The sequence below is a fragment of the Diuraphis noxia genome, unplaced genomic scaffold, assembly GCF_037042655.1.
Source record: "Diuraphis noxia isolate RWA-SAM2 unplaced genomic scaffold, SU_Dnox_SAM2 contig0003, whole genome shotgun sequence".
NCBI classification, from domain to species: domain Eukaryota; kingdom Metazoa; phylum Arthropoda; class Insecta; order Hemiptera; family Aphididae; genus Diuraphis; species Diuraphis noxia.
In genome coordinates, this window is record NW_028301713.1 from 49,749,180 (window position 1) to 49,776,584 (window position 27,405).

At 27.8% G+C, this 27,405-nt stretch overlaps 1 protein-coding gene across 2 annotated transcripts; it reads right to left on the reverse strand.

The window, feature by feature from the left end:
* Positions 1-1,381: 1,381 nt before the first annotated feature.
* Positions 1,382-25,329, reverse strand: nwk (FCH and double SH3 domains nervous wreck). Of its 2 annotated transcripts, XM_015510820.2 has the most exons (19): positions 24,856-25,329; positions 20,642-20,739; positions 20,257-20,302; positions 20,061-20,146; positions 13,960-14,104; positions 13,117-13,253; positions 11,075-11,138; positions 10,800-10,928; positions 9,232-9,354; positions 8,866-9,117; positions 7,647-7,724; positions 6,909-6,966; positions 6,525-6,761; positions 6,179-6,354; positions 4,926-5,271; positions 4,361-4,777; positions 3,171-3,275; positions 3,044-3,078; positions 1,382-2,275 (listed from the first exon to the last, which is right to left on the reverse strand). In XM_015510820.2, the coding sequence occupies exons 1-19, from the start codon at positions 24,982-24,984 to the stop codon at positions 1,904-1,906; spliced, it is 3,033 nt and encodes a 1,010-aa protein (XP_015366306.1). In that variant the 5' UTR covers positions 24,985-25,329; the 3' UTR covers positions 1,382-1,903. The 2 variants fall into 2 exon arrangements, with proteins under 2 accessions (XP_015366306.1, XP_089080836.1); XM_089224710.1 differs by lacking the exons at positions 20,061-20,146; positions 20,257-20,302; positions 20,642-20,739; positions 24,856-25,329 and adding an exon at positions 14,767-14,892.
* Between the last annotated feature and the right edge of the window lie 2,076 nt (positions 25,330-27,405).

Sequence of the window (27,405 nt, forward strand, 5' to 3'; positions counted from 1 at the left end):
TTGATTCAAAATATAAGCCCAAATATTCCGTTTGACTAAAATATTTTCTTTTGGAACAATAATTCTATGGTAAATATTCATCAGTAAGTAGGCAAACGAGATTAATATAACATACCTACCACCGAACGTGTTTTTTGTTGATACAATATTATATCAACGATTAGATAGTGTTTAGCGAATGTTACGATTATATTCTGTTTTTAGACTGTGAGAACCTGAATATCTGCTGGTTTACATGATTTGTAAAATGGCATTAATATAAATCAATTTAATTTATCAAGTTTAATGTTTAACAATTAAAATAATATGTTAATCATGTAAATATAATTTTAGAATAATTTAACAAATAATACTATTCTAAATTATTTTGTAAAATCGTTTAAAAATTGGTATTTTTTAAATGAATAAACAATAATTCGGTGTTTTAGTAGTATAAGTAATTAAAACACATAATAATTTGTTATGCTAATATTGCATAATTATGGATATTCTTTAACACATGTTTATCATTTATCAATAACTCCCGTGCTTTAGTAGTTTGTTTAAAGTTTGAAACTCATTTCAAAAGCGTGACAACAACAGGAAAATTAAATAATATATTATGTAGAAAATAAAAAACAGGCATTGGTAAAACATGTAGGTACTGTGAAAAATTTAAAACCACAATCTCCATGCATAAGATATAAGATATCAAATAATCGAATCATCTAACTATCTAAGACGTGTTTACGTGTCTAAGATAGTATGATAATGGCTAGAATTTCAAATTTAAACTAGCTCAAAACAAATTTTATTTTTTTTAAATACGTGAGAAAATATTTCTAAAAACTACTCTTGCCCAGATCTACAAAATGTTTCTAAATATAACTATCTTTAACTTTCGATTATTGATTTTCAAAATCAAAACTGCAAGATTTTTCAATTTTTGGTTTAAACCGTTTAGAATAATAATGAACGGTCGTAAACAATTAATTGAATACTTTTGTTAAAATAATGCAGTCAATCAGCATATAAATCATTAGTAATTATACATTTAAATGTATTCGCCGTCAGTTGATCACTACCTATGCGATTGCAATAGTTTTTATTATATAAGATAGTCATCTTAAATAACCATTAGTCATTATTTATATAACTAGTTATTGCAGACAACTGTATGGATAAAAAACTTTATTTTCACAATCGTTATTCGTTTTAGAATGTCAATAGTAGGCGTATATATAAATATATATATATATTATATATATACTTAAGACCAAAGTGAATTCGCAATATGTCGAAATACCCAACTACCAATTCAAACTATTTATGTTTCAGCTATGGATTAATGTGATACAATCTTTATTATTAGGGGTGAATCAATGTGCAGGTACACGTAAACTGAGAATAGAAAATACATTTTTATTAATATTTAAATGTCACATATGATAGTATAATAGGTACGTTTGTCACTTATAAAAATTATTAGATTCATAATTATTATTTTCTACCCTATTGAAAATAATACTATTAACAAGAATAATAATACGAAGAACAAATCAACCTTTAATTTTGTCTCAAAACGTGCTTCTGGTTTTATATAAATACTTTTATTAAGATTGTGTGTTAAGGAAATTTAATATTATTGATGGTTAACATTTTACTACTAAAATAGAAACGTATAACACTATAACATACAATCACATAAGTTTGTTTTTATGTGTTCCATATATATACCATAACGTAAGCATTTATTTTATAATATTATATAGCAAGTCGCAAGTGTTATAGGTTTGAATACCTACCGATCGAAATAACGGCATAAACAATAATACTTAGTCTTAATATATAATAGGTAGAGCCTTAAATATAGTATATATAGTTGACCTTGAAAATTAAATAATAAGACGATGAAAAAATCTATCTAAGCGTTTGACTCTTTAAGATCGTGAAGTTTGGCCAGCTGTCCGGGTTCGAGCTCCGAAGGTAAACCCGTGTCGGCATGATGATCGGTCTCAAGCAACTTCAGATCATCTTCGGATTCTTCCGGTATTGTGGCCGGGAAGTAATCACTATCCACGCTCATATGGTGCTCCTCTTCCGATTTTGATTCCGATTGGACCTCCTCGCTAGCTGATTCAGCTACGGTCTCAACCGTAGACGATTCTTGACCAAACGGCTTTTCCGGTTCTTCCATCATTGGCGTGGCAGCAGTGATTACGATTTGAGCGACGCCCAACCCATCGGACGCAGGTGCTGGTGGTGGGGGAGCGTTAGGAGGTCCTGAACAGTCGTCCTATAAAATAATGTAAAAGAAATATTATTAAGCACCATCACGATATTGGAATCCATTTTTCCTAACAAAAAGTTTTCCAGCATCTAAAGTGGCTGTAAGTAGTTGTATAACAGTTTACATTTTGGCCATCTGTTTCCCCAAAAAATTCATATTGACAGAAAGGTTAACCTTAATATAATATAGTCAGCTTCCAATAACAATCTTTAGGATTTGTATAAAATATAATAAATAATACATAATTGCTTACAATTTATGTCCAATACAATAGGTTTAGTCATATTTTTTTATTGATCGGCAGGAATGGAGAAATCTTAGTTTATCACAAACCCTGTTTGTGAAGTCTTAATTACGCCTATGTGACAAATTAGGTCTGATGGCATTGACTGCGATATAAAATGCAGGTTATAGGATATAAATAAAAGTAGCGAAATCGACTTAAACGTCGAGGATAGCACGACTAATAAACTAATTTAAAGTAGTTTTTAAACCATCAAAATATTAGAATTTTTAAACTTTAATAGATGTGCTATAACTACTTAGTAAACGATTTTAATAGTGGAAGAATAGTTTTTCGTATTTTCTACATTAAAAGTCTTGGAAGTACATCAGTTATTTTTGATGGTGTGCTAAACATAGAAAGTCGTACGAACAACAAAGATTGCAATCGAACAATTATGTACCATAAATATAAATAAAGAAGAATAGGTGTTTAATATTTTGTTCTCTATATTGTGATAATAACTACTGAGTTTGTATTAATAATATTACCTCGTTTTCTATAAACAGTTGTGGTACACCGGGCACTGTCCGTTATAATTACATAAAACAGAATTCATGAATAATTATTAACACAATGTTTATATAAGTATGTTAATTTTATATAATAAATACTCACCGTTTACCGGTACTGTATCATTACCTTCCTCCGTAAACTGAGTGTCATACTGTTCTTGTTGATTTTGAGTTATGACCATTGAAAATTCATTTGATTTGGATGGTACTAAAATAAAAAATCGAAATATGTAAACCTAAGTTAATTATATATATATACTTGTGTTGGAAGAAGAGAGTTACATATTACAAATAATTAATTATGTTTATAGTGTAAAAGAAAAAAATAATTTTAATATTAAAAAATTATAAATTACTTAACACTAAAATATAAATAGATAAATTAATAGTAGAATATGTAAATATATAATATTTCTTAACAGCTGAAGTTATAGTTCCTGCAGAAGGCAATTATTAAAACGGTTATTTTGTAATTACCTAGTTTTATGAAATAAAACTAAGATCTTATAGTTAAGTTCTTAATAATCAATGAATTTTCGGCCAATATTTTTATTAGTATAATTTACTAAAATATTATGTTCTATTACGTTTTGAATATATATTATTACTCACCAAAAACTTTTTCCTTACCTATAAATATATGTAATTACAATCTTTTTAGAGTACATTAACAGGTAGTACGCCAAATCCTTTATAATTTAGTTTAATTGATCCATTTAACAACATTTAACATAACCATTTGAGTTCTATATTTTAAATAACTCGAAAACCATTTAAAACTTTGATTGTTTATCCCACATGTATTTTTTAATACAACAATATGATCAGCAATATCAAATACTTTAGCAAAAACCACAAGATTTTCATTAAGAGTTTATTTCTTTAACTTTAAAAGTAATTTCATTATTGCCACGTGAGGAACATAATGGCTCAGAAATCATCCATTTTTCAATCATCTTTAATAGGTACCATTTGTTTTATCTTCATGTGAGTCTACGGTAAAAATATTATTTAAAAAGACTAATTGATTAATACAATCAATTTTCAACTTTTAAATTAATTTTTCCCACCTTTTTAATGTTAACGTCTTAGTATATTTATTCATATTTTACATTATACAAATATACAATGCACTTTGATGTCATTCTATTTTGTCCTTTAATAAAAATACTTCCCAACTACCCACGTATTTTTAGCCAAAAACTCTCATTTAGTTCATAATTATTTTTAAACTTTTATTTTTTAAATTGACTTCCATTGACGTGTTGTTAATCTTTCACGCGTGCTACTTACCTTCTGGAGCAAAACTTCCAGGAGGTCCATGATCACCAATTGGCGTAGGTTGGGTGACAATCACTTGAGTTGGAAACAAATGTGTAGGATGTAATTCGGGTGGCGTAAATATTGGTGGTGGCGGCGGTGGTGGACCACTTGTTACAAACTCTGGATGATCTTCGTTAGAAAAATCACTATCTCCATTTTCAGATGTTGGTGTAGGTACTAGTTCACCGTTCTCGTAACATTCTTTTACTAGGCACGACGGGAAATGTCCCATTTTGCTTCCCAACTCACCTACCCACCACCCATCATCTATATGTGTAGTCTTGTCGACCACTTTAATTATTTGGCCTTCTTTCATACCTAGTTCTTCTGGATCATTTCCGTCATAATCAAATAAGGCTATACAATACGACGGAACCTCTATGATACCTGAAAAATTAGAAAAATTATTTTCAAATAAACACGTATAATACATCTGATCGATTGATTGGGAAGAGTAATTGCATAGTAAATTTGTAAGTGACAAAAACACATTTATATACTTAAATTATTCATTTAAACATCATAATTATATTACCTCCGTCTTTCTTTTCCCACACAGTAGTGATGCTTTTTTCTGATGATTGTTCTTCAGCTTCAACGTCTTCGTCAGACTGACAGTTCTGTGATTGATTGGCTGCTTCGTCATTGACCATATAGTCTACCGAGGAGAAGCTAATCTGCGATCTAAGTTGGTAGGTGGTAGGGGTGTCGTGTGTTTCTGGTTCACACGTTTCTTGTTCGATATCCAAATAATTAGATGGTACATATCCTACTTCACCTTTATAATTTCTGGCTTTTGACCAACCGTAATTATCACTGTCCACGCTAAACACTTCAAGCTGTTCATTTTCAACAATGCTTAACTCATCAGGGTGTTGACCCTAAAAAATTTGCATAAAAATTTTTTAATAATTTAATATTTTTTTAATGAATTTATGATTATAATAACGAATAAAATAGAAGTAATACAATTGTATACGAATTTTAACAGTAAAAGTAGTATTTTAAATTTTTGACGTATTTGTATATACTCGTAGCTTTTATTCTTCTAGGCTCTGTGATTATAATATTCAATAAGTATTTACTTAATAGTGTATCAGTGGTAAATATGGTAAATACTGCAATTTTTGTGGACTAATATGGTTGAATATCAATACTAATATTATATATTTCTGATTTTTTTTCCATGTTTATATTTTTTGATAAAATTTTACATAGCTTATTAAGTTTACTTCTATTATCTACTGTAAGTTTTACATTGTAGTTTATTTTTATGCTGTACTATTATCAAAATGTTTTAAAGGGTTCTTACCCGTTTATTAATAATAATAATATCTAGGAGGATGTTTTGGAAAATGCTAAAAACTGGCAACATTTCCAGTGATGGCCAATAAAACCATTACATCACATCATTATTAGTTTTGAAAACATATTTAAAATTAAAATTTAGTATTCAAACAAATTTGAATCGATGTGTTAAAACATTTCGTGATTTATTAAAATTAAATATTAAATCTGTAAACACATACGTATTTACAACGGTTTCAAAGACTAAAGGATCAAATATTCAAATGAAAATAAACGGTACAAATATAAAAAGCAAAAACATAACCCATAAGTGTTTGTAAGTGTTGCTTGTCAAATTAACTTTAAGTGTTTATTCTATTCTAATATTTGTAATCAAACGTGCGTTATTTAGACACTATACAAACACAATTTATTGTATTAAAAAGTTTAACCTAATCATTAAAAAAGTTATTGATAAATTCCTGACTTTATTTTACTTACAGTATAACTGTATAACGCAGTACATTTATATACAGGTCCTTCAGGCTCTTCTAGAGCAGTTTGGGGGTACATAGTTTTTTCTTCAGTGTCACGGGTTTCTTCCCAATTTACTTGAGTCGGATCGTCCCAACCAGCTGTTAATTGTTCAATACGTTGACGTTCTTTTTCCACAAGTGCTAAAATATAAATAACAACATTAATATGTGGTAATCACCACAAGCAAAACTAAAAATCTGGTTTTTAAAATATATGATATATATGGATAATTCTAGTGTTTAGATGTGATATGTAATAATAAATTACATATAACCAGTCGTATAAAATAATTTATGATATCGATAAATACCCCAATCTTTATCAATTTCCGCCGAATCTGGTCGATCTTCTTCATCTTGAGATGACGACTGTGGCTGATCGGAAGGTACTGGACTGTCTGAAGGTCCGTCTCCGTAATCCTCACTGTCGTAGTCAGAAGTCATTGCACTTGTTGTACCTCCATCAATTGGTAATGAAGATGTACTATTTGATCGTTGAAGTTCGGCATTTATATCGCCCATGTCAGCTAGCCATTCTTCTACGTTAACTATGATACAATACAATTTTTACAAAAATATTCTATTTCAATTTTTTATATATAATACATAATCTAAAATAAAAGACAAAAAAAAATGTAAAACTCAATAATCCCTTGGTTAAAATCTCCCATAAATAAAAAATATAATATATGTACCATTTCCATCTCCATTTCTCAAACACTCGATACGAGATTCAGCTTTAGCTTTGGCTATCTGAAAAATAATAAAATAAACAACAACAAAATTAATTATTTTGTCATATCGGTCAAAAAACAAGGGAATCGCTTCTGTTGTGTAAAAGATTTCACCGTTTTAAGTATACCTAATGATTGAGATGGATGTGTACTGTGTAAAATATGAATTCAAAAAAAAATCATTGAGCCTAAACTAAAAAACAATTCTGAGTGAAGGAAATTACGAGTAGTAGGATTTGGAGCAACAACTATTCTTAAGAATAGCTCATCTTATATTATACATGAATTATTATTTTATTTACTAAATATCTTGAATGACATCAAAATAAATCAAATTTATTTATATACCATTATAATAAATCTCTAATTAAATAAATTTAATATTAATCTGACACTCAAATAAGTACCATTGGTTGGCGTTTTGTTTTAAATTTGTATTCATCAATGCTTGAAACAACTTGTTAAAAATTATTAGCGCTAGTTTGATATTATACATACCTATGAGAAATGAAAATGAAACTAATATTAAGATAACGTCGAAAATCGCATACCTCGGCATTATATTGTTATAATAGTAGACGTTTTGTAATTTGTTTACTCTGTCCTGAAGTACAATATTAGTTATCACGCGTTTTATATGCAAACTTGGTATTTACATGTCAATAAAAATATTTTTGAACCTTATGTCATTAGGCTTACTTCAGATCTCCGAATGCTGTTTTTCAACGATTCTATTTTAGTTTCCAAATCAGCTCCATTTGGATCATTTGGGTCATTCTATAATAAATAAAAAATATACATATAAATATTCATAAATATATTATATAATACATCTATAACGACTCCTAAAGAACGCTATAATGATTCGTTATAACTAACATTTATTATTTTTAATTCAAGCATTTTAATGTAACATTTTACACTCGTTACACGTAAGAGCCACACTTTGGTACATTCACCGTAGATTCCAAACGGTTTTACCACCATAGTTTTTAACTTACCATCTAAATGGCCCTTTTTAAATCGACTTAGCCATACTACGTGATATTACCGCATCCACTGCCACTTAAAATGGCTGAGTTGATTTAAAAAATAAAAAGCTGTTTAGACGACAACATAAGAACCACGGCGGGAAAACTTTTCAAGTTCTAAGACGAAAAAATCGCAGTATTGCCAGGCCCTCTGTACTTAATTACATCAATTAATATCATACACGAAACACCCAAAACACTAAAATATCATTACAGATATTATTTCAATGATGAAGAATAATTGACTATTTAAAAGACACCTAAAAGTAGGTAATTATAACGATAATATGAGACCAATACATGCCATAATAATACGATCGTTCTATAGATTTTGTCGTTATGCGTCCAATGTCATAAACAGTCATTTTATACAAACAAATAAACTCCGAAAGGACATTGAAATTAATTTCATTTTACCCAATATGTGGTTAGGTACGACTGATGTCGTTCTGTATAAAACCGTCCGTGCATATTATATGTAGTATTATTAAAATAGGCTTAGAATGACTGAACATTTAATCTCTCAATGATTCCTTTTAAATAAACTATTTCTTTAATAATTAATAATAACTAATAGCTTATAAATTATGTAATGTTTATACAAGTTAATGTATTTTTAGGTAGTAGGTACACTGCAGTAAACTAATAAATCACGTAGTCGATAAATGAATTATTCATAGTTGCTAGAGTTCACAAAATGGATATTTTTTTTCCAACATATAAATTTAGATGGAAACTTTTGAACGCGTTTAAGATGTTATGTAATGTCATATTATACACCTTACCTAATAAAAATGTTTCGATCAATAAAACAGTCTTATTGCATAACAAACGTAATTAGTAATCACATAATAAATCAATGCACGTTATGTTATAATTAATTTTACCTTTTGTCCAGAGTCCCTGAGAGCTTGGAAGACCTGTAGTTTTCTAGTGTTTTCTTTGATGTTATTTGTCTCTCTAATTATTCGTGTAGCCCACCTTTTTGCTTCTTGGCTGAGTATAGTCACCACTCCACCATGATCTGCTGTAATGTGATCTATAGTGTCACCGTCACAAGGTTCGAATTGGTATTGAACATGTTGCTTCAACACAGGATAGAAGAGGTATACACATTGCATGTTGTACTCTCGACTCAACTAAACATTTTTATTAAAGAATTTTACGTTTTATTAAAATGAAATGTATAGTGTATACTATATGATGTATTGTTTGTGAACAGAATCTACATTTTATATTGTAAAATTACTTACTTGTTGCGCTTGGTCTCTGACTTTCTTAAACGAATTATGAACAACAGTACACGTAAGAAGCTCGATTTTACTTAGTAACGCCAAATATTCTTGTACTTTTTCATAAACATTGTGTTCCATGGTCTATATTCAGTTAAATCAAAAGATTATTATTGACAATAACTTATATCAAATCAAATAATAATTAAGTAAAATAAATATTAAAAAAAAACAATAAGTTCATTAGATAATAGTAGATAATATTAAGTAAACTTCTGTACCTATTATAACTAGTCTTTTTCGTAAAAAAAAAATAATTAAAATAAGATTGTTAGCAATTCAAATTAGTTTTGCTATGGACTAGCGTCCCGCATTGCTTAGTTCACGGTCAACTAGGTAATAATTATGTAGACACCCCCTGAGAGGGTAACAATTCCAAGGGAGTGGCCATGGATTATTAAAATAATAAGAGACTACTAAAGGTAAAAGTTAGGCGTGGACACCAAATAACATTATGTAAACAATGGGGGATTAACTGAACATTTATGGAAACAGATAGATAGGCGTTCCATGTCCTCAGGACGTTAGACACGACTATGGGATAAGAATTCCAAGAAACGATACCCAAATTAGGAATATACTGTCATAATAATAGATACAGTATTATCAAGCATGCAGCTGCACGGGATGTGTACTGATCTCATATGTGGGCGGGTGGCATTTCCGTCAGTTTAGATGATTATACCACATCCGTGAGAACAGCGACAAGAGCAAGTAGACTATGGGGAGTAGAGGGTAGCACTATAAAGATATATATATATATATATATATATATATATATATATATATATCACTGTATAAGAGACCCCGAAACGGCCTGTATTCAGACGCGACTTGACCAGACTAGCCAGAGCACCTTCACGCCAGTCTGTTGTTTAATTTAATTTATTGAACTTAGAAAAATTCTTATAAACAATATTTTGAACTTAGAAAATATTCGAGTCAAACCGAATTTATTCTAATCATTCAGAATACTTAACTTACATTCAGCTTTCATGTTATAAATAAATATATGTTTTACCACATAAATAAACAATTAATCTAATCAAGAAGAATTCTACGTTGTGTAATTAACTCAAGAGTCACCTTCCAAACATCATCCTTGACTACTGATACCTGTAGGCGACGTGATCACTACAGTTTTAAGAAAATGGGTTACAAATTAATTCGAAACAAGAAGTTTAACTTTTGACTTAAATGAATAAATTAAATAAGTAAATGATAGGATTATATTATTAACTATTAAGTACCAAATACCACATAACTAAAATATAATTAAATAAACAAAATCATTAAGTTTTAAACGTGTTCAAAAGTTGTTGACGATTATTATTGAATAACTTTATTGTAATAATTAAAATTAAATTATATTTTTACATGTTTAAAACAAAACATTATTATAAATTTTATTTTAATATTAATTAAGCAATGTATGAATCATACATACCGTATACCTAATACCGTAAACAAATACCGTATACTTAGGTAGGTAGTATGATATAATAATGCGAGTATATTTGTTTACTCACATTCATTACATTTTGAAGGTCAACCAAAAAGTATCGTGTCTGATGAGCATTTGCTGCTGCCAGACTCAGTAAATAATCGTTCCTAGCTCCCGAAGACTTCTCTTCCAAAACTTCTCTCCTGGAAGACACCTAAAAAGATCGAATATTTTGAGATTATTTAATAATCAAAACAATTAATTATCAAAGAAAATTGTTATTGTCTCCAAACTCCGAATTATAAATTATAATATTTTAATAATGACTTAATACATTTAATTAAAAATTATAATATTTACTTTCACACTGTTCTTTTGTAAAGAAGTGATTGACTGGAAGAACGAACCTTTCTTTTTCTTTAACCTGCAAAAAATACCAATCAATTAAGATAAAATATATTGCCGTGTCACACATAAATTGATGTTAGCAAACTTAATTCAATTGCTATTCTTATTAAATTCGCCATAGTTGATGACGAATAAAAGTTCAATAAATTCAAAATAAATGTTGTGAATTCGATGTATTGGAGTGTTACAATTATTTTGAAAATATTACAAACCATTCTTTACATATTACACATATCAATATATAATACGTAGGAAAGAGTTTTGTGTATAAGCTATATCTGACGATCTTTAGATGGTTTGGTTTGTCTACGTGAAACTATCAGAATATTCCTTAAAATCAGGGCTTAAAACCGGTAACCGGTTTGTAACGAAAACCGGTAAAAAACCGTATATTTGAGAACCGAAACCCGGTAATCGCTTTTAGTTTTGGAATCCTGGAAACGGTTATTGTTAATCGGTAATCAAGGTAAATATCTAAATATTAACATCAAAGCGTTTACCTCGTATTTTCAATCCCGGTTTTATAAACAAAACCTATTCCCGAGTTCCCGACCAAAAAATCAACGTTTTTTTCGTGGAATTTATTAATTGAATTATGTCATGATAACATTATAGTTAAATTTAATTTTCCAGCTATTTTTAAATTTTTTTCCACAATTAATTGCCGTCGAGTATTGCTTATCTGTTATGAATATCACATATATTATATAAATAGATATAAGTGTATGACTATATAATATTATAAATACTGTCATAAACGTCGCATTTTTCTCAAATTATAGATTTAAGGACAAATGTTACACCCAAGTTTGGAAACAAATTTAATTTATTTTTAAATCTAACAATGGATTTGGACTTTTAGTAAATAATAATTTTTATATTGTTAGTGTGGGGTTTAGTATTGAAATTTATTTATAATTCATATTTTAAATTACTATTACACCCATTATCATACCCATATCTCTAATAAAAATTATTATTTATATATGAGTTTTTTCACTTACTTAATTAGTATTTTAGATAATTTTTAAGGTCATGTTTTGAAGTTTTTAGGGCATTTTTGCACTTTTTTAGGGCTTTTTTGCATTTTTTTTAGGGAATTTTTGAGTGTTTCTTAGGTTATCAATATCCTAACTCCAGTTATTACCAAAAAGATCTGTGTCAATATTTCACTCTTGGTGTCATCTTGAAAAATTATTTATTTTCTCGGTTTCTTACAATTATAATGTTATAAATAAGAAAATTATAACAATAACATTTTTTATTTTTTATTTATTAAGATCGCCATTATTTCGATCATATGCTTTAAAGTTTAAACAGTTTAAACTTCAAAGTAGTTTGAAAAAATAAATATTTAAATTATTGAAGGAAATCCGACCAAATTAAAGCATTAAATAATAATACTTTTGTTATCAACCCACGAATGCCCTAAATAAACTTTTTTAAAAATATGATAAAAAACTGAAAAAAATGATTTTTTTAAAACTGGTTTTAACCGGTAACCGATTACCAAAAAACCTTATCAACGGTTTTTAAACGATTAACGGTTATTATAGTGTTTGAAATATCTTTATGGAAACGATTACCGGTTACCAAAATATCACAATTAAACGATAACCGGTTACCGGTTTTCAAAAGTTTTCGGCTCCTAACGGAGCCGATTACCGACTTTATTGATAACGGTTTTAAGCCCTACTTAAAATAATAACATACCTACTTAATTATTATTATTATTATTTTTTTTTTTTTTTTTAATGTCAATAGGTAGGTATAATATCAATATATTTCTTCTCGAAATCTAAAATATAATTAAAAAATACAATAAATAACGATTTTTTATAACTTAAACATTAATTAAAATGAAGACTTCGAATACATTTCTTTAACTTGAATGATCGCTTGACAGACTAGCCAATGACTAGCAATTACATTTCATACAAGAGTAATTTAATCATTTATTATATTGTTACTACAATAATTAATGAAATATTTACTTTTCTTCAATATCCTTAGCCTTGTCTCTCACTTCGTGAGCGCTTTGTTCTTCGTCGAAATAAAACTTTTTCGTTTTATCTACATCTTGGACGGAAGAATGAAGCTCTTTTTGTACCAATGCTAAATGATCTGTACACTATAATTATATAATAATATATGATAAATATTTTAGCTTAGAATAGTAAAAATAGTAAAATCATTTATCTATCTCATTATACATTATATACAATTTAAAATGATGAATTTTAATATAAACCCATGATCAAAATTATACATATTATTTATTGAGTAATTTAATTGCTATTATATTATTTTACATAAAAAGTACATAAAATAATATTCTATATATAATATACAATATACTATAATTATTTATTTTAAAAACTAAATCTTTACGCTATATACCAGGAGTGGCCTATATGAATACGTCCACGAGCCACATGAATAAATACAATAATATCATGAACCAAAATTCTTATAAATAAATTTTATAATATTTATAATTTTTTCGTATTTTATCGTTAATAAGTTTTTAATAAGACACGAGCTGAATACAACTATGATGCGAGCTGCATATATAAGATGTTGATGTAGGCAGAATGAGAACATGAATTCTACTATATCCTAAAAAATGTCTCAAGCATAAATTTCTATGAACCTTAGGTGGAATATTTCAGTTAATAGGGACACCAACATCATATTCTATACATTTTAACGACATGGGATAACTATTTCGTGAATCACGCTTATCTCTTTTAGAAGGTCAATTTTTTTATAAACATAACGAAATACCGTGAAATAAATGTTTTTAAAAACTGCATAAAATTTTATTGATTGCTTACTTTTTTTGCAATCTGAAGTTTATGTGCTCGAAGAGCTTTCGCTTCGTCATTGATTTGATTTTGTAAAACTTCGATAGCTTCTAATCGTGCTTTTGCAGCCGTTTCGTTTTCTTCAAGAACTGTTCGCCATACATTCCACATATTCCTAAAAATAAGTTAACATTTCTTCACAATTTTTTCAATAACATTGAGCTTAGATAACTATGAAAAAAATCATTACTATCAAAAAATTACGTATAAATAGGTTATAAAATAATTTAATTGTTTTATTTTTAATACTAATAAATAATAATATTTTACTTTTCAAAAATATATATTATGAGTATATTGAGTGAGTATGCTCGATATAGTTTGGGATATTTATCATTAAAGTAAAGCTACAAAAAATAATTTCAGGGTTTGATAAATTCGTTGTAAAAATTTCCATTTTAAGTTTAGGTAGCAAAACTATTTTGGAATTGAAGCGCTTTGACATTTTATGCAATATTAACATTATTTTGGAATAAAACATGTAATAGAATATTTACATAATAGTTACAGTAGTTAATGACATTTTAAAATGTTGATCCTTTTATTTAATAATGCATAAAAACTAATCTTTAAATTTGAATTTAATAAAATCTGTCATATTTCAATTTTTTTTTAAACAACATTATAATTAAAATTTATATTATTAGACCTATTTAATAATATTTTGTATTTTTTATGCGTTTATTTTTATAAAACTATACATTAAAAATTACTCACAAAAATAACATTCCATAAAACTTAACAATATATTGATAAACTATATTATGAAATTCTTACACGTATTTTTATTTTTTCGTTAAACGTCCTGGTGTCGTTACTATTTAATGCTGTTGTTCTGTAGACGATATATATAACAAGTATATATTACATACTATCAATGTTATTTTAATATTTAGTTTTATATAGCTAACATATTAAGCCAATATAACTATATATAGTTGTTAATGGTTATGGAAACTTCTGAAAAAACATTTAAAGTTTTTTAATAAGACGGATAACTAAATTATTTCAGTATGTGGTATGGATGCATGAATAAAAATTTGTTCCGTATTTTTTTTCTTATTTTGAAAATTTTAGAATAAATAATAATATTTAATGTTTCAACTATGAGTTATGACTAACCTAACCTCAAAACTTCAGAAGAAATACACTACGCGAGTATTAAACATAACACGTTAAAATGCTGACAGTTAAAATATATAACCTATTTACCAAATATGATCCACTGTTCACATAAATCCCATGGATTTAATATTATTCAAATAAAATATAAAGTACGATACAATAAGTACAGTTCATCTATTTGGACACTTGCCTTGCTTCGCTTAATTCGATAATAGCATGTGTTGAATTATTTCTATTAGTGCTCGAAGTAAAGTATACGCAAGACATAGGCAATACGAACCTCCACTACTATTTTTTTTTTTTTTTTTTTAGAGCATTCACGTCTATTTTTATTTTTATTTATATGTCCTAAACATGCATTTTTTTAATAATAATTATCATAAAAAATTGTGTGGAATAAGATATTTAAATCCGATTTGATGAATTACCTACCTTTATTCTACATATTATTCTACTATATAACATATTACAAGACAGCTGTGGAGTATAATTAAGTGTAAGTTAATAAGAAATATTAATTTATGTAAGTATCTTAATTTAATTAATTAATTTTTATTATTAATGGCCATAATAAATAGTATAGACAGAGCTTAAACATTTTGTTTATCATCACATCCAATAGACAAATGAGTACGACGATAGGGTCGCCACTGACGTTAGGTAAAATTCGAACAATTTAACCAATTCTAATTATTCTCAATTTAAATATTCCATATTGTATTTTCAATTTGAGCATTGAATTTTAAACGATACATTTTAAAATTAACAATAAATCATAGAATTTAGAAAACAGTTCTGAACAAATTCAGTGTTCAACTGTTCTCACTGTACCTAGACATAATGTCGTTAGCAAATTACAAAGAATTTCTATATGACAAATCACAATGATTATCATTTTATAAATTAATTTCCAGTGAAAAAAAAATGTATATAAAGGAGCAAATGCAGTGACATGAACAACTAACTACTACTTAAAGGTTTATGCTGTTTATACTTAACAAGGAAATGTGTCAAGGGCTTAAATTATTTTAAATGTCAACAATATCAGTTTCGTATATTTAATTTGAAATTTATTACACTGCAAGAAATACGATCAAAAATATTAACAACAATTTTCAGCTAGATGATAAATTGTAGGTATATCCAGAATATTGTAAAACTAATCGAATGTGGTATAGAAATAAAAGTATAAATAGCATAAGTATAAAAATTCAATAATCGTAATGATTTCATCACCTAAAATAGTAGTTAAATATTATAAATCTTAAATACAAAATTAACATTTCTATGTATTGAAAGGAATTTAAATGTTTTATCGTTTATAAAGAAAAATCGAAACCATTATTACGAAGTTATATTAACTTTAGTAGACTTTAAGATAATTATAAGTATATAATATTATAATTTAATATACTAAAAATGTTTTTTTCACTTCCAGTATTACCACCCGATAGCTGAAAACTGCTTAGTTCCTTTGATACTTTATTAAAGTAAAACAATTATCATAAAAATAAGTATAAAAATATTGTTGTCACAGTTATGATGATTTTTTTTTTTTTTGTCAAATCTGAGTTATTTCTTTTCCAAATGTTGAACCATCAACCAATACATATTAATTGTATATTAATAAGATGGTATATTGATATATTATATTATATTATTGTATATTAATAAGATGGTAGTTGATTTTGACAAATAAAAGTGAAATTAAAATTTGTACCTATGTATACAAAATGTAAAGTAATAGTATTTTTACTAACAAATATACATGTTGGTTTCTTATCGATTAGAATACTACACGTGGTTCATTTTACATTTTTTTAAATTAGTAAAATACCTTAACCATAAGTCATAACTGTGGTTTGTAGAACATTGCCCGTTGGAAGGGTATGGGGATAGTACTGTAAGGCGCGACTACCAAACGATGCGCGTGCGGGTCACGTTGATCGATTCGAGCCAGTCTTAAAAAGTATAACAAAGGGTATAATAATCAGCCAATGTTGCTCTACCTTTCAGTGTACTGATTTTTTATAGTCGATAAACTACATATTCATATGAGTACATTAATATCATATTACACACATTAAATACAAATTAAACATTTTATTCAATCGACTTTTTAAGTTTGATATATTTTTATAATTTCATAAATAACAATGCTGTCTGTTCGATAGTATGTTAAAATGTACATATATTTATTACTTATTTATGTTGTGCACAGAATGTAATAAGTATTACGAAAAAATGCAAATAAGTAATAGGATAAATACCATAAAGAGTGTAACAAAAAGTCCTGACAAATGAAAAATTGATACCAAATTAAACATATGAACAATTATGAAAACCATATGGATAATAGATGATTTAAGATTTACTTATATTTGAAAATATATGACAATTTAATTTTCTCAAAAAAATTTTGATATTTTAAAACACTGTTAAAAATAAACGTTTTTAACATTATACACTTTTTTAAATTAGATTTACAAATTAGCTATTTTAAATTTTTATATTTATGATTTCTTATTTTTAGTATTAAAAAATTAAAATAAAACTTTATATTTTACGTGAACGTTTATAAACTATATTTAAAAAAAAAAAATTAATATAAAACTGATTAGAACTAAATTTCTCATTTTATTTATCAGGTCATTTTTTAAGGGGATTTATTCTACGTCCAAACCGAAACACAGTTTACCAGAATAAATAGTAAATTATAAATTACTTACTATAGATTTACCGAAATAAAATTCATATTACATTATTTTTATAAACAATAAAAATTAAATATTGATTCGTAAAATTAACTAAAGATGATACCAACACTAACTAATCGAATTAAAAATGTAGATTCTATAAAAACATTTAATACTATAAGGAATAAGGTTGTAGGAAGCATGTTGCAAGTAGGGATGATTCATCGAAAATAACCAAAAATATTTAGATTTAACATGTTTTCATCTACTCATTTTGATAGTTTAAAATGGTTTGCAAGATTATTAACAATGATAATACCTACTACCTACGGATATTGGATAAATTACATTCAGAATATTATTAAATTTTGCTTAGGGTTAAAATTAAATTGAAAAATTGTGTTCTAATTCGTGTATATATAGGTATAATTATGAATTTATGTTATTTTAATAACAATTAACAATGTAAATAAAAAAAAGATATTGTCGATATTGCTGATACAAAGTTTTACGAAAAATCTTGTAAAGAAAACACAGTGTGTAAGAACTGTACTGTATACTACTTAACGTTTTAATGAAGTATCCACTTATAGGCTTTATAGTAACGCTTATCAGCAATTAACATTTTAATATATAAGTATCTTCTTATGCTTTCTTCAACTCAGGTATTACTATTATAATACTTTTACCTATTATTTTAAATAACACTTGAGTTCTTTATATTGTACTTCATTAAATATGTATTTAAAAACTAGGTGGCTCAGTTTCAATCGTTTTCAATGTCAACTTACTTTCAAAATTAGTTGAGTTCAGATAATTTAGAAGCTTATAATAAGCTTATAGTTCTAGCTTCCGATAAAAAAAAAAACATCCAATAATATATTAGACTCCAATGAAATTATCGAACAATAGAAAATAAAAATAAATTACTTTATAGAGAGCATAACTATTAAAAGTCAGTTGTTTAAAAATTAACTTCATAAAATAATCATATTAATTAATTTATTAGACGTTATTATGGATATGCATTGAAATTTTGCATTTCACTATGAAGTTATATGTGCATTGAATTAAAAATGTATGCTTTATCTATTACTTTAAGGCCAATTGCACAATGATATAATATTGATAATAATAATATTTAATAATAACATTATAATAATTGATAGTCTTGAAACTTGATAGTTGAATAACTTAACTATTGAAGAATATTTTTTTTACTAATATAACACAGAAGAAATAGGTGATTGTAGGACACATTTATGATTTATATTTTTTACTGTACCAATCCACCGATGATAGTAATTCAAAATATATTCATGTGAAAGACTGGGCATGTTTTGTTATTACCTACCTACCTATATTATAATGTATTATGATTTAAACATTAGACAATTTTTGCTATTTATGCCACAGATCTAATTCTAAAATCCTAATAAGGTATATACGTCAATATCGACTATTAAATTATAATATTATCTTTATTAAAATGTTAAGTACCAATAATGGCTATATGGTATAATATTTTTAAAGTTATAAAAAAGGTAATAAATTCGATGATGTTGTAAATAAATATTTCAAATTAAACTTGCTATAATGATGTTGATATTATAAAATAAATAACTTACATTAATAAATCAACAGTAAATACAAATTAAAACATCCTTAGAATCAAAGGCTGTTACACTCGGTCGTTACAATCGTTGTTCATATTTCACAATTAATTCAAAACGGATAAATGTAATGAGTGACTATACTCAATGAGGAATAATCAAAACCTGTATACATCAGAATTACATGACATAGAATAATATGTTGCGTAATATTAATAATTATAAAATTATACTTGATTAGATTTTTCTGAACAACGGTTACGATACATCCGCAAATGGAGTTTAGATGCATTTCACACTCGATTATTTATATATGTAATACTCTCACTAATATAGGGAGTTAGTAACTGGGTTACTACCCAGTTTAGGTTTTCTACTTCAATCAAGGGAAAATGGAGTATCCAACTCAGTGATGGATATTCATTGAATGATGGTCTGCATATAATACATTATAATACGTATAACCAGCTACGACCTACGTAAATTGTGTTTAAAATTACATGTTACTTCACATGCTTCATACTAATATTGAATGTTTATAAGTTATAAACAAAATAAACTACTGCTTCACAATTCTTTATCTATTTTAGTATCTATATAGTAAACACTAAAAATGATAAGATAACAATTTGCTTACCATTTTTCTTCACTGCCTTCAGTCTTTATGTCAGGTATATTTGCAATTTTCTTGTTCAAAAAAGCAACAGATATTTTAAGTAATGCCTATAAAAATTACATAAATATTTACTTAAACATGGTCTTAGCCCTTACATTATATTATTTGTATACGGAGTACAGTATGTCATCGTTTGACATATATAGATAATACTTACATCGGAATATGATTTCTCTATAGAAGATTTTTTGATCAAAAAACTTCTAAAAAAAAATTAAAAAATTATACACTTTTCGATGGTAGATATATTTAAATTACACTACTCAACGTTCAATGAATTACTGTTTTGGGTTCACAGAGGGTTATTTAAAACTACTTTGATGTTTCAATAACTCAGTAAATAAAAATGGTGCGAAGGTTGCTCATTTAATAGAATAAATTTGAACTTTTGACAATTTATAAAATGTATATATTTACATAATTGTGCACTACTGATACACGAATTAAGTATAAAAATAAGTTTATTTCAAAGCATCATATTCATTGAACAAACACAAAAAACACTAAATTGCAACAGTGATGAAAACTCTAAATGTATTTACCTTATGTCTTCCAACAAATCACATTCGTTTTGGTTTTTTAAAAGTAATTTTGCTATTTGTTCCGAATGAAGATTTTTCAAAAACTTAACATAATTTCCCTTAAACAAAATTAAAACATAACAATTATAAATAAAACATGATATAACATTTATGAAAAACTACAAAATCTTTACATTTTAATCATAAAATATTATTATTTGAAATCTATATTATCTAATTAATTATTATAAGTTTATTGATTAAATTAAATTAACACTTAAAACTATATTTGGCACAGGGACAACTTTTTTAGATTCTGAGCGGAGCGAGAATGTATTGATTTTACCATGATGTGTGTTTTTTATTTTATTTTTTTTTTGTGTGTCTGTCATCACGTTTTGGGGCAGTAAAAGTGCTTCGATTTTTTTACTTCAGTACCTCGTTCGATCAGAAAGTGAATATAGTTGGTACTTTGGGGGGTTGAAGAAATTCATAGTCACAATTTCTTTTTATAAGCATTCAAAGTTTGAATTTTGACAAAATACGTAAAAATCACGAAAATTCATACATTATTTTAAGCTAGAAATTCATAAAAAATTTTCTTTTTAAATCTAAGATTTAAAAATTTAATACAAGATTCCTTACAAGTTTTTAAATCTTTATCATAAATAAAAAGTCCACCGGAAATTCAAATTAAATTTTTACGAGCATTTGAAATTTAAATTTTTACAACATTGGATTTTCACTTTTAGCGATTTCCTTATTTTGGTGTAACTCTAAAACAAATGACCGCAGATAGGTACTTGAAATTTTCACTGAATGTTTATATAGACATTTTATATATTTGACAACATTTTCAAAATATTTAGATTTGTTTTGAGCTGTTTACTAAGTTTACTGACATTTTAATTTTTCAACTTTTTTAGTTTTTTTTTCTATAAATATCGATAAAAAATTATTTGTTCGGTAGAAAAGCTTGAAAATTTAATACAAGGCTTCTAACATATTGTAACAATAGCAGTTAAAAAATATTAAAAATACGTAGGCATGATTTTTTTTATAAGCATTTAAAGTTCAAATTTTGACTAAATACGTAAAAATTACGGCAATGTTCAAATTATCTTAGATAGAGAAATTCATAACAGTTTTTCTTTTAAATTCTAAGATTTGAAAATTTAATACAAGGCTCCTAACATATTTTTACAATAGCAGTTGAAAAATAAAAGAAATGCGTAGTCACAATTTTTTTTTTACAAGCATTCAAAGTTTAAATTTTTACAACATATGTAAAAATCACGAAAATCACGAAAATTCGCAAATTATTTCAAAGTAGAAATTCATAAAAATTTTTCTTTTTAAATCTAAGATTTGAAAATTTTTAATTATCTATAATATATCCTAGACAGATAAACCGTCTTCGCTCAGAATCGTTTTTCGTATACAATGATATATCATTGGATTCAAATTTAATTCCATCTATTACAGTAACCCACTTGTAATCTACTGTACAGCAGAGCGACATCCACGACTTACCCGCTTTTTTTAAATTGAAATCACTAATTTAGTTCACATTTATACTGTTTTGTATCTTTATACTATTTTAATTATTTTTTCTACATTATCTTCCTAGACATTCACGCTTGCATGATGATCGAATATTGACAATGTTATAAAATTTTTCGATGAGAATTTACAATATATTTAAGATATTCTGAATTCACAAATGGAATAGTTAAAATCTTTATACGTATCAAAATCTCCGATTTTTGTTTTTATTCAGATAATTAATAAATTATAGAATTGTATGATCAAAAATAAACTATAGTAGGTAATTATATGATAGGTATGTTATTTGAACCATGTAATTTGTTTTATACCTACCTACCTACCTATATAAAGTAGCTCATTATCAGATAACATTCTGTAATTTGATCTATTTTAAAAATTAATTCACATAATTCATTATCAGATTACCTACTCATCTAACCAATTATAAGTTTGATACGATAAATTAATTTCAATGTAGATTCTTTGCAAGTATTAAAACTCTTAACACTAAACACAAATCATCGCTAAGTAAAATTATCATCATAATTATATAAATAATAGCTTTTTTCTTCTGAATATAAGTTATATATATTATAATTTATAACAAATTAAAATTTTAAAATGAAACAGTTATTTTGGTCATATGTAATATTATTAAATATTAATGATTAAAAAATTATTTAATCTAGTATTTAATCTAGTACCTTCTATGGCATTTTTACGAGTTTAATCGTAAACATAAAAACGTATACTAAATGTTTTAAATGTGAAATCAATAAAATGCATGTAAACACAGTACCTATTAGTATTTATTAATTATTTATCAAACGCGCGTATCAAGTGAAATTAATAATACAATATTATACAATTTCCTATTTGTCTACATAACTACACCATAGAGACCTATGTTTTTTATATAAATTTCAATTTCATACAAATATAATAATAACGCTTAATCATTTTAACATAGTGTCAAGGGACATTTCCCTCATACACTCAGTCGTGTCTAGGATTTATTTTAAAAAAATTTCCATATTGAATATGAATAATACCCATTGTAAATAATGTATACTAGTTCTATTTTCAAAAAAAAAAAAAAGGGAAAAAATAGTGGGTATTGAAAAAACAATCTAAGATGGAAATTATTGATTGAATTACATCAGCACGTGTACTTATATTATCCTATACATCTACTGAGAGGTTCATCAAACATTCAAGCCGCTTCTATACCTATTATTAAAGAATTTATTAAAATTCTAATTTTAAGAATCTTTCAACAATATTTACATTTTTAAACCAGAAGTAAAAATGTTGTGGTGATATAAACTAATTTTCAAATGAAAACCAATATTATAAATTGTTATGGGTTTCTGAGTCCTTAAATAATATATGGTAAGAATAATTACTTAACTTCCTTAATATGATGAATTTTCATACAAATTTAAAATTAATGTAATACCACCGTCGTTCGTCAGTACGCCACTGTAATCCGCATATCTTCTAAATATATTTTTTATAATTTGATGTTACCATTCGGTACTTTAAAATTCAATAACTATTCTTTCAATTTTGATGTAAAAAAAAAATAATTATATATATATATATATACAATATACATATATGGTCTTGATAAGGGGTGGACCAAGGGGGCATTTGCCCCTGGGCACCACAGCTTGGTAAATTCAAAGGATGCCTTGAGCGGCTTGAGCTTGAGACACCGCTTTTGGTGACTACTCAACTTATATCCGTGCCCCTGGGCGCCAAAAAGCTTAACACAGTTCTGTATACATATTTATACATAAGTATTTGATAAGTCATCTGCTAGATATAGGTACTAAAGTAAAAAGTTTGAAAAAAATAAATTTCTTGACAATCCTTAAAATATAGTAAAAGTTCCAAAAATCATATGATTGAACAAATTTATCATCAACAATAAAAATTAGTGGCGAACTCGATGGATCATTCTATAATGCATGACGGAATCAGTCGATTGTTGGCATAGCTATTATAGCTGCAGGCCCTATTGGACTAAACGAATTTTTATTTTATCGATGCATTAAGATGAACGCACTGCGATTGACAGATCGCGTTATCCAACACGGTCGGGGTTATTACAGCCAATATATTATAGCTGATATACCTCTATTATGACGTAAATTTATCATCCGCCGAACGGCATCGTCGAACCTGGTCGACGTCTGTGAACACGACTTTGAGTTATGATAACAGCAACACGACGGAATAACACACCACCGACCTATGCCGCCGCCGTCGTCGTCGCGTAAATTATTGTGGTACCTAATTCGTCAATAATAAGCGACGTCGCCACAGCCGAATTATGTTGCTTCGGGGGAGGACGTGTAAGGAAAATAAAATCAAAAACACATTCATTTATCGAACATCGTGAAATCGTCGGACGAAACCAGTCGGGCGAAAGGGACCTATATAATAGAAACGAAAACCGAACTCGCGTATTTCTATTATTCGGCGTAGATAGGTACCTACTATAGTACTATATTATACTGTAATACTCATAACAATAATATTATTATTATGAATTCGGTATATAACGAGGTCGAAAGACGAAATTTAATGACGAATGTGATAACGGGATGAATGTAAAAGTTTTCATAGTTTCCTTTATGGTAACACATCGACTATCATATTATTATAAAGTTTTGTCTTACCTTCCTGGGAGGAGGTTGCATCTCGACGGCGGCGAAGACGACGATCCAGTGATCCAGCGACCCAGCGATCCAAGTCCGCTGCTGTACGATATCCGCAGCTGTCGTGTCGTTATTGTGATCGTCACGCATAAGCCATAACGTGTAATGGTATTACTGTCGTTGCCTTGTTATTATTGTAGGTACTGTACGCGGAATGCGCCCGTTGGGGAATAATTAAATATTGTTGTTGTAGTTATATCGCGTATACTTATGCGAACGCCATCGATCCGCACTGTCCGTATTCCCTATGATTTATCTGATAAAATAATATTATCTTCCCGTCTTCGTTGCCGATCTAATATTTTGCCGAATCGCTGCCCTTCTCCTCCACCGTTGCCGAGTACCTGCCTACCCGTGTAGTCCGTGAATCGCGCGATCGCACAACCGCCCGCGCGCTGTACGCATATAACCTATATACAGAGCGCTACCGACGACTGTGCCGCCACCCGACGACGGACCTTTCGCGCTTGCGCCCGCGACTCTTCGGCGTGTGACCGCCACCCCTTACACGACCCCCGCCACCGCTGGCTGGTGGTCGTATTACATTATTATTATACCAATACCAAATAGTATGATATTTGACGGATCTATAGGCACCAACGATAATAATCGATATTACTATCGTTGCGAGATCATCGTCGTTCGAGTGAAAATTAGAAAATCATCGTCCAAAACGATGATGTTTGCGGGCGCGGCAACTGACGAAAAAAAAACCATCGGGAAGCGCGGCATAACATATTTTGAACAACAACTATATCGAGCAGCATTTTACGGAGATCGTGTTATAGATCGCGATCGAAAGTATCGCGTCCCGATCACAGTTGTGAGCTTTTAGGCCTCACATAAAACGCGCTTATTATTGTACTGTCTTTGGCGGGCCGCGGCGGCGCGTTATCGATCGGTCCCGTGGCGGCGGCGGCGACGCGGCTTGTCGGTTCGACCGAGTTCATATTATTTTAATGATGATAACATGCTTGGCGTGTGTGTGTCGTAATTTTTTTTTTCGTGAAAACTTGAGGCCATTTATGCGCCAAAAAGGCAATGAAATTCGCTGCTTTGCGCACGATATAACCTAACGTATACACAGAAAAAGACTTAGAGTTTCCTATTATAGACCATTATAGTCTGCGCATTTCATTATTGGTGATAATAAAATTAGGTATAGGTTCATGATGTAATATTGATTACTTGCGATGATCAATATTCAAGTGATATTATGCATGATCATAGTCGAAAATATTCTGTTATGCACAACGCCACCACAACCTACCCCCTGACGAATATTTGATAATTTCTGTGTGGAAGGGCATACCCTTTTTATATGTTATATAAGAACTAATCATGATTCAACCACCATCAATACAATTCCTACACTTTCCCTCAAACATTTAATATAAATATAAATGAAACAAATTATCAGTGACAATAATATATATAGTATGATCTACCATGTATCTTTTATGGTATGGCGTATAAATCAATAACATATTGTTTTTAATAATATAAACTAATACATAGATAGATAGGTATTACTTCACTTTATTCATTTTATCTTTTTAAAATTAATTAATTTTTAAATAAACAAAAAGCTGGTTAGTTGTGGATGTCAGTACAGTAGATTACAAGTGGGTTACTGTAATAGATGGAATTAAATTTGAATCCAATGATATTATATCATTGTATACGAAAAACGATTATGAGCGCAGACGGTTTATTTGTCTAGGATAAATTATAGATTATTAAAAATTTTCAAATCTTAGATTTAAAAAGAAAAATTGTTATGAATTTCCAGCTTAAAATAATTTGCAAATTTATGTGATTTTTACGTATTTTGTCAAAATTCAAACTTTGAATAGGTAATTATAAAAATATAAGCGGTTAAGTCGTGTATGTCGCTCTGCTGTACAGTAGGTTACAAGTGGGTTACTGTAATTGATGGAATTAAATTTGAATCCAATGATATTATATCATTGTATTCGAATAACGATTCTGAGCGAAGACGGTTTATCTGTCTAGGATATATTATAGATTATTAAAAATTTTCAAATCTTAGTTTTAAAAAGAAACATTTTTATGAATTTCTAGTTTGAAATAATTTGCGAATTTTCGTGATTTTTACATATGTTGTCAAAATTCAAACTTTGAATGCTTGTAAAAAAAAAAATTGTGACTACGCATTTCTTTTATTTTGCAACTGCTATTGTAAAAATATGTTAGGAGCCTTGTATTAAATTTTAAAATCTTAGAATTAAAAAGGAAAACTTTTATGAATTTCTATCTAAGATAATTTGAATATTGCCGTAATTTTTACGTATTTAGTCAAAATTTTTTATGAATTTCTAGCACAAAATAATTTACGAATTTTCGTGATTTTTACATAATATGTTGTAAAAATTCAAACTTTGAATGCTTATAAAAAAAAATTGTGACTATGTATTCCTTTTATTTTGCAACTGCTATTGTAAAAATATGTTAGGAGCCTTGTATTCAATTTTCAAATCTTAGAATTAA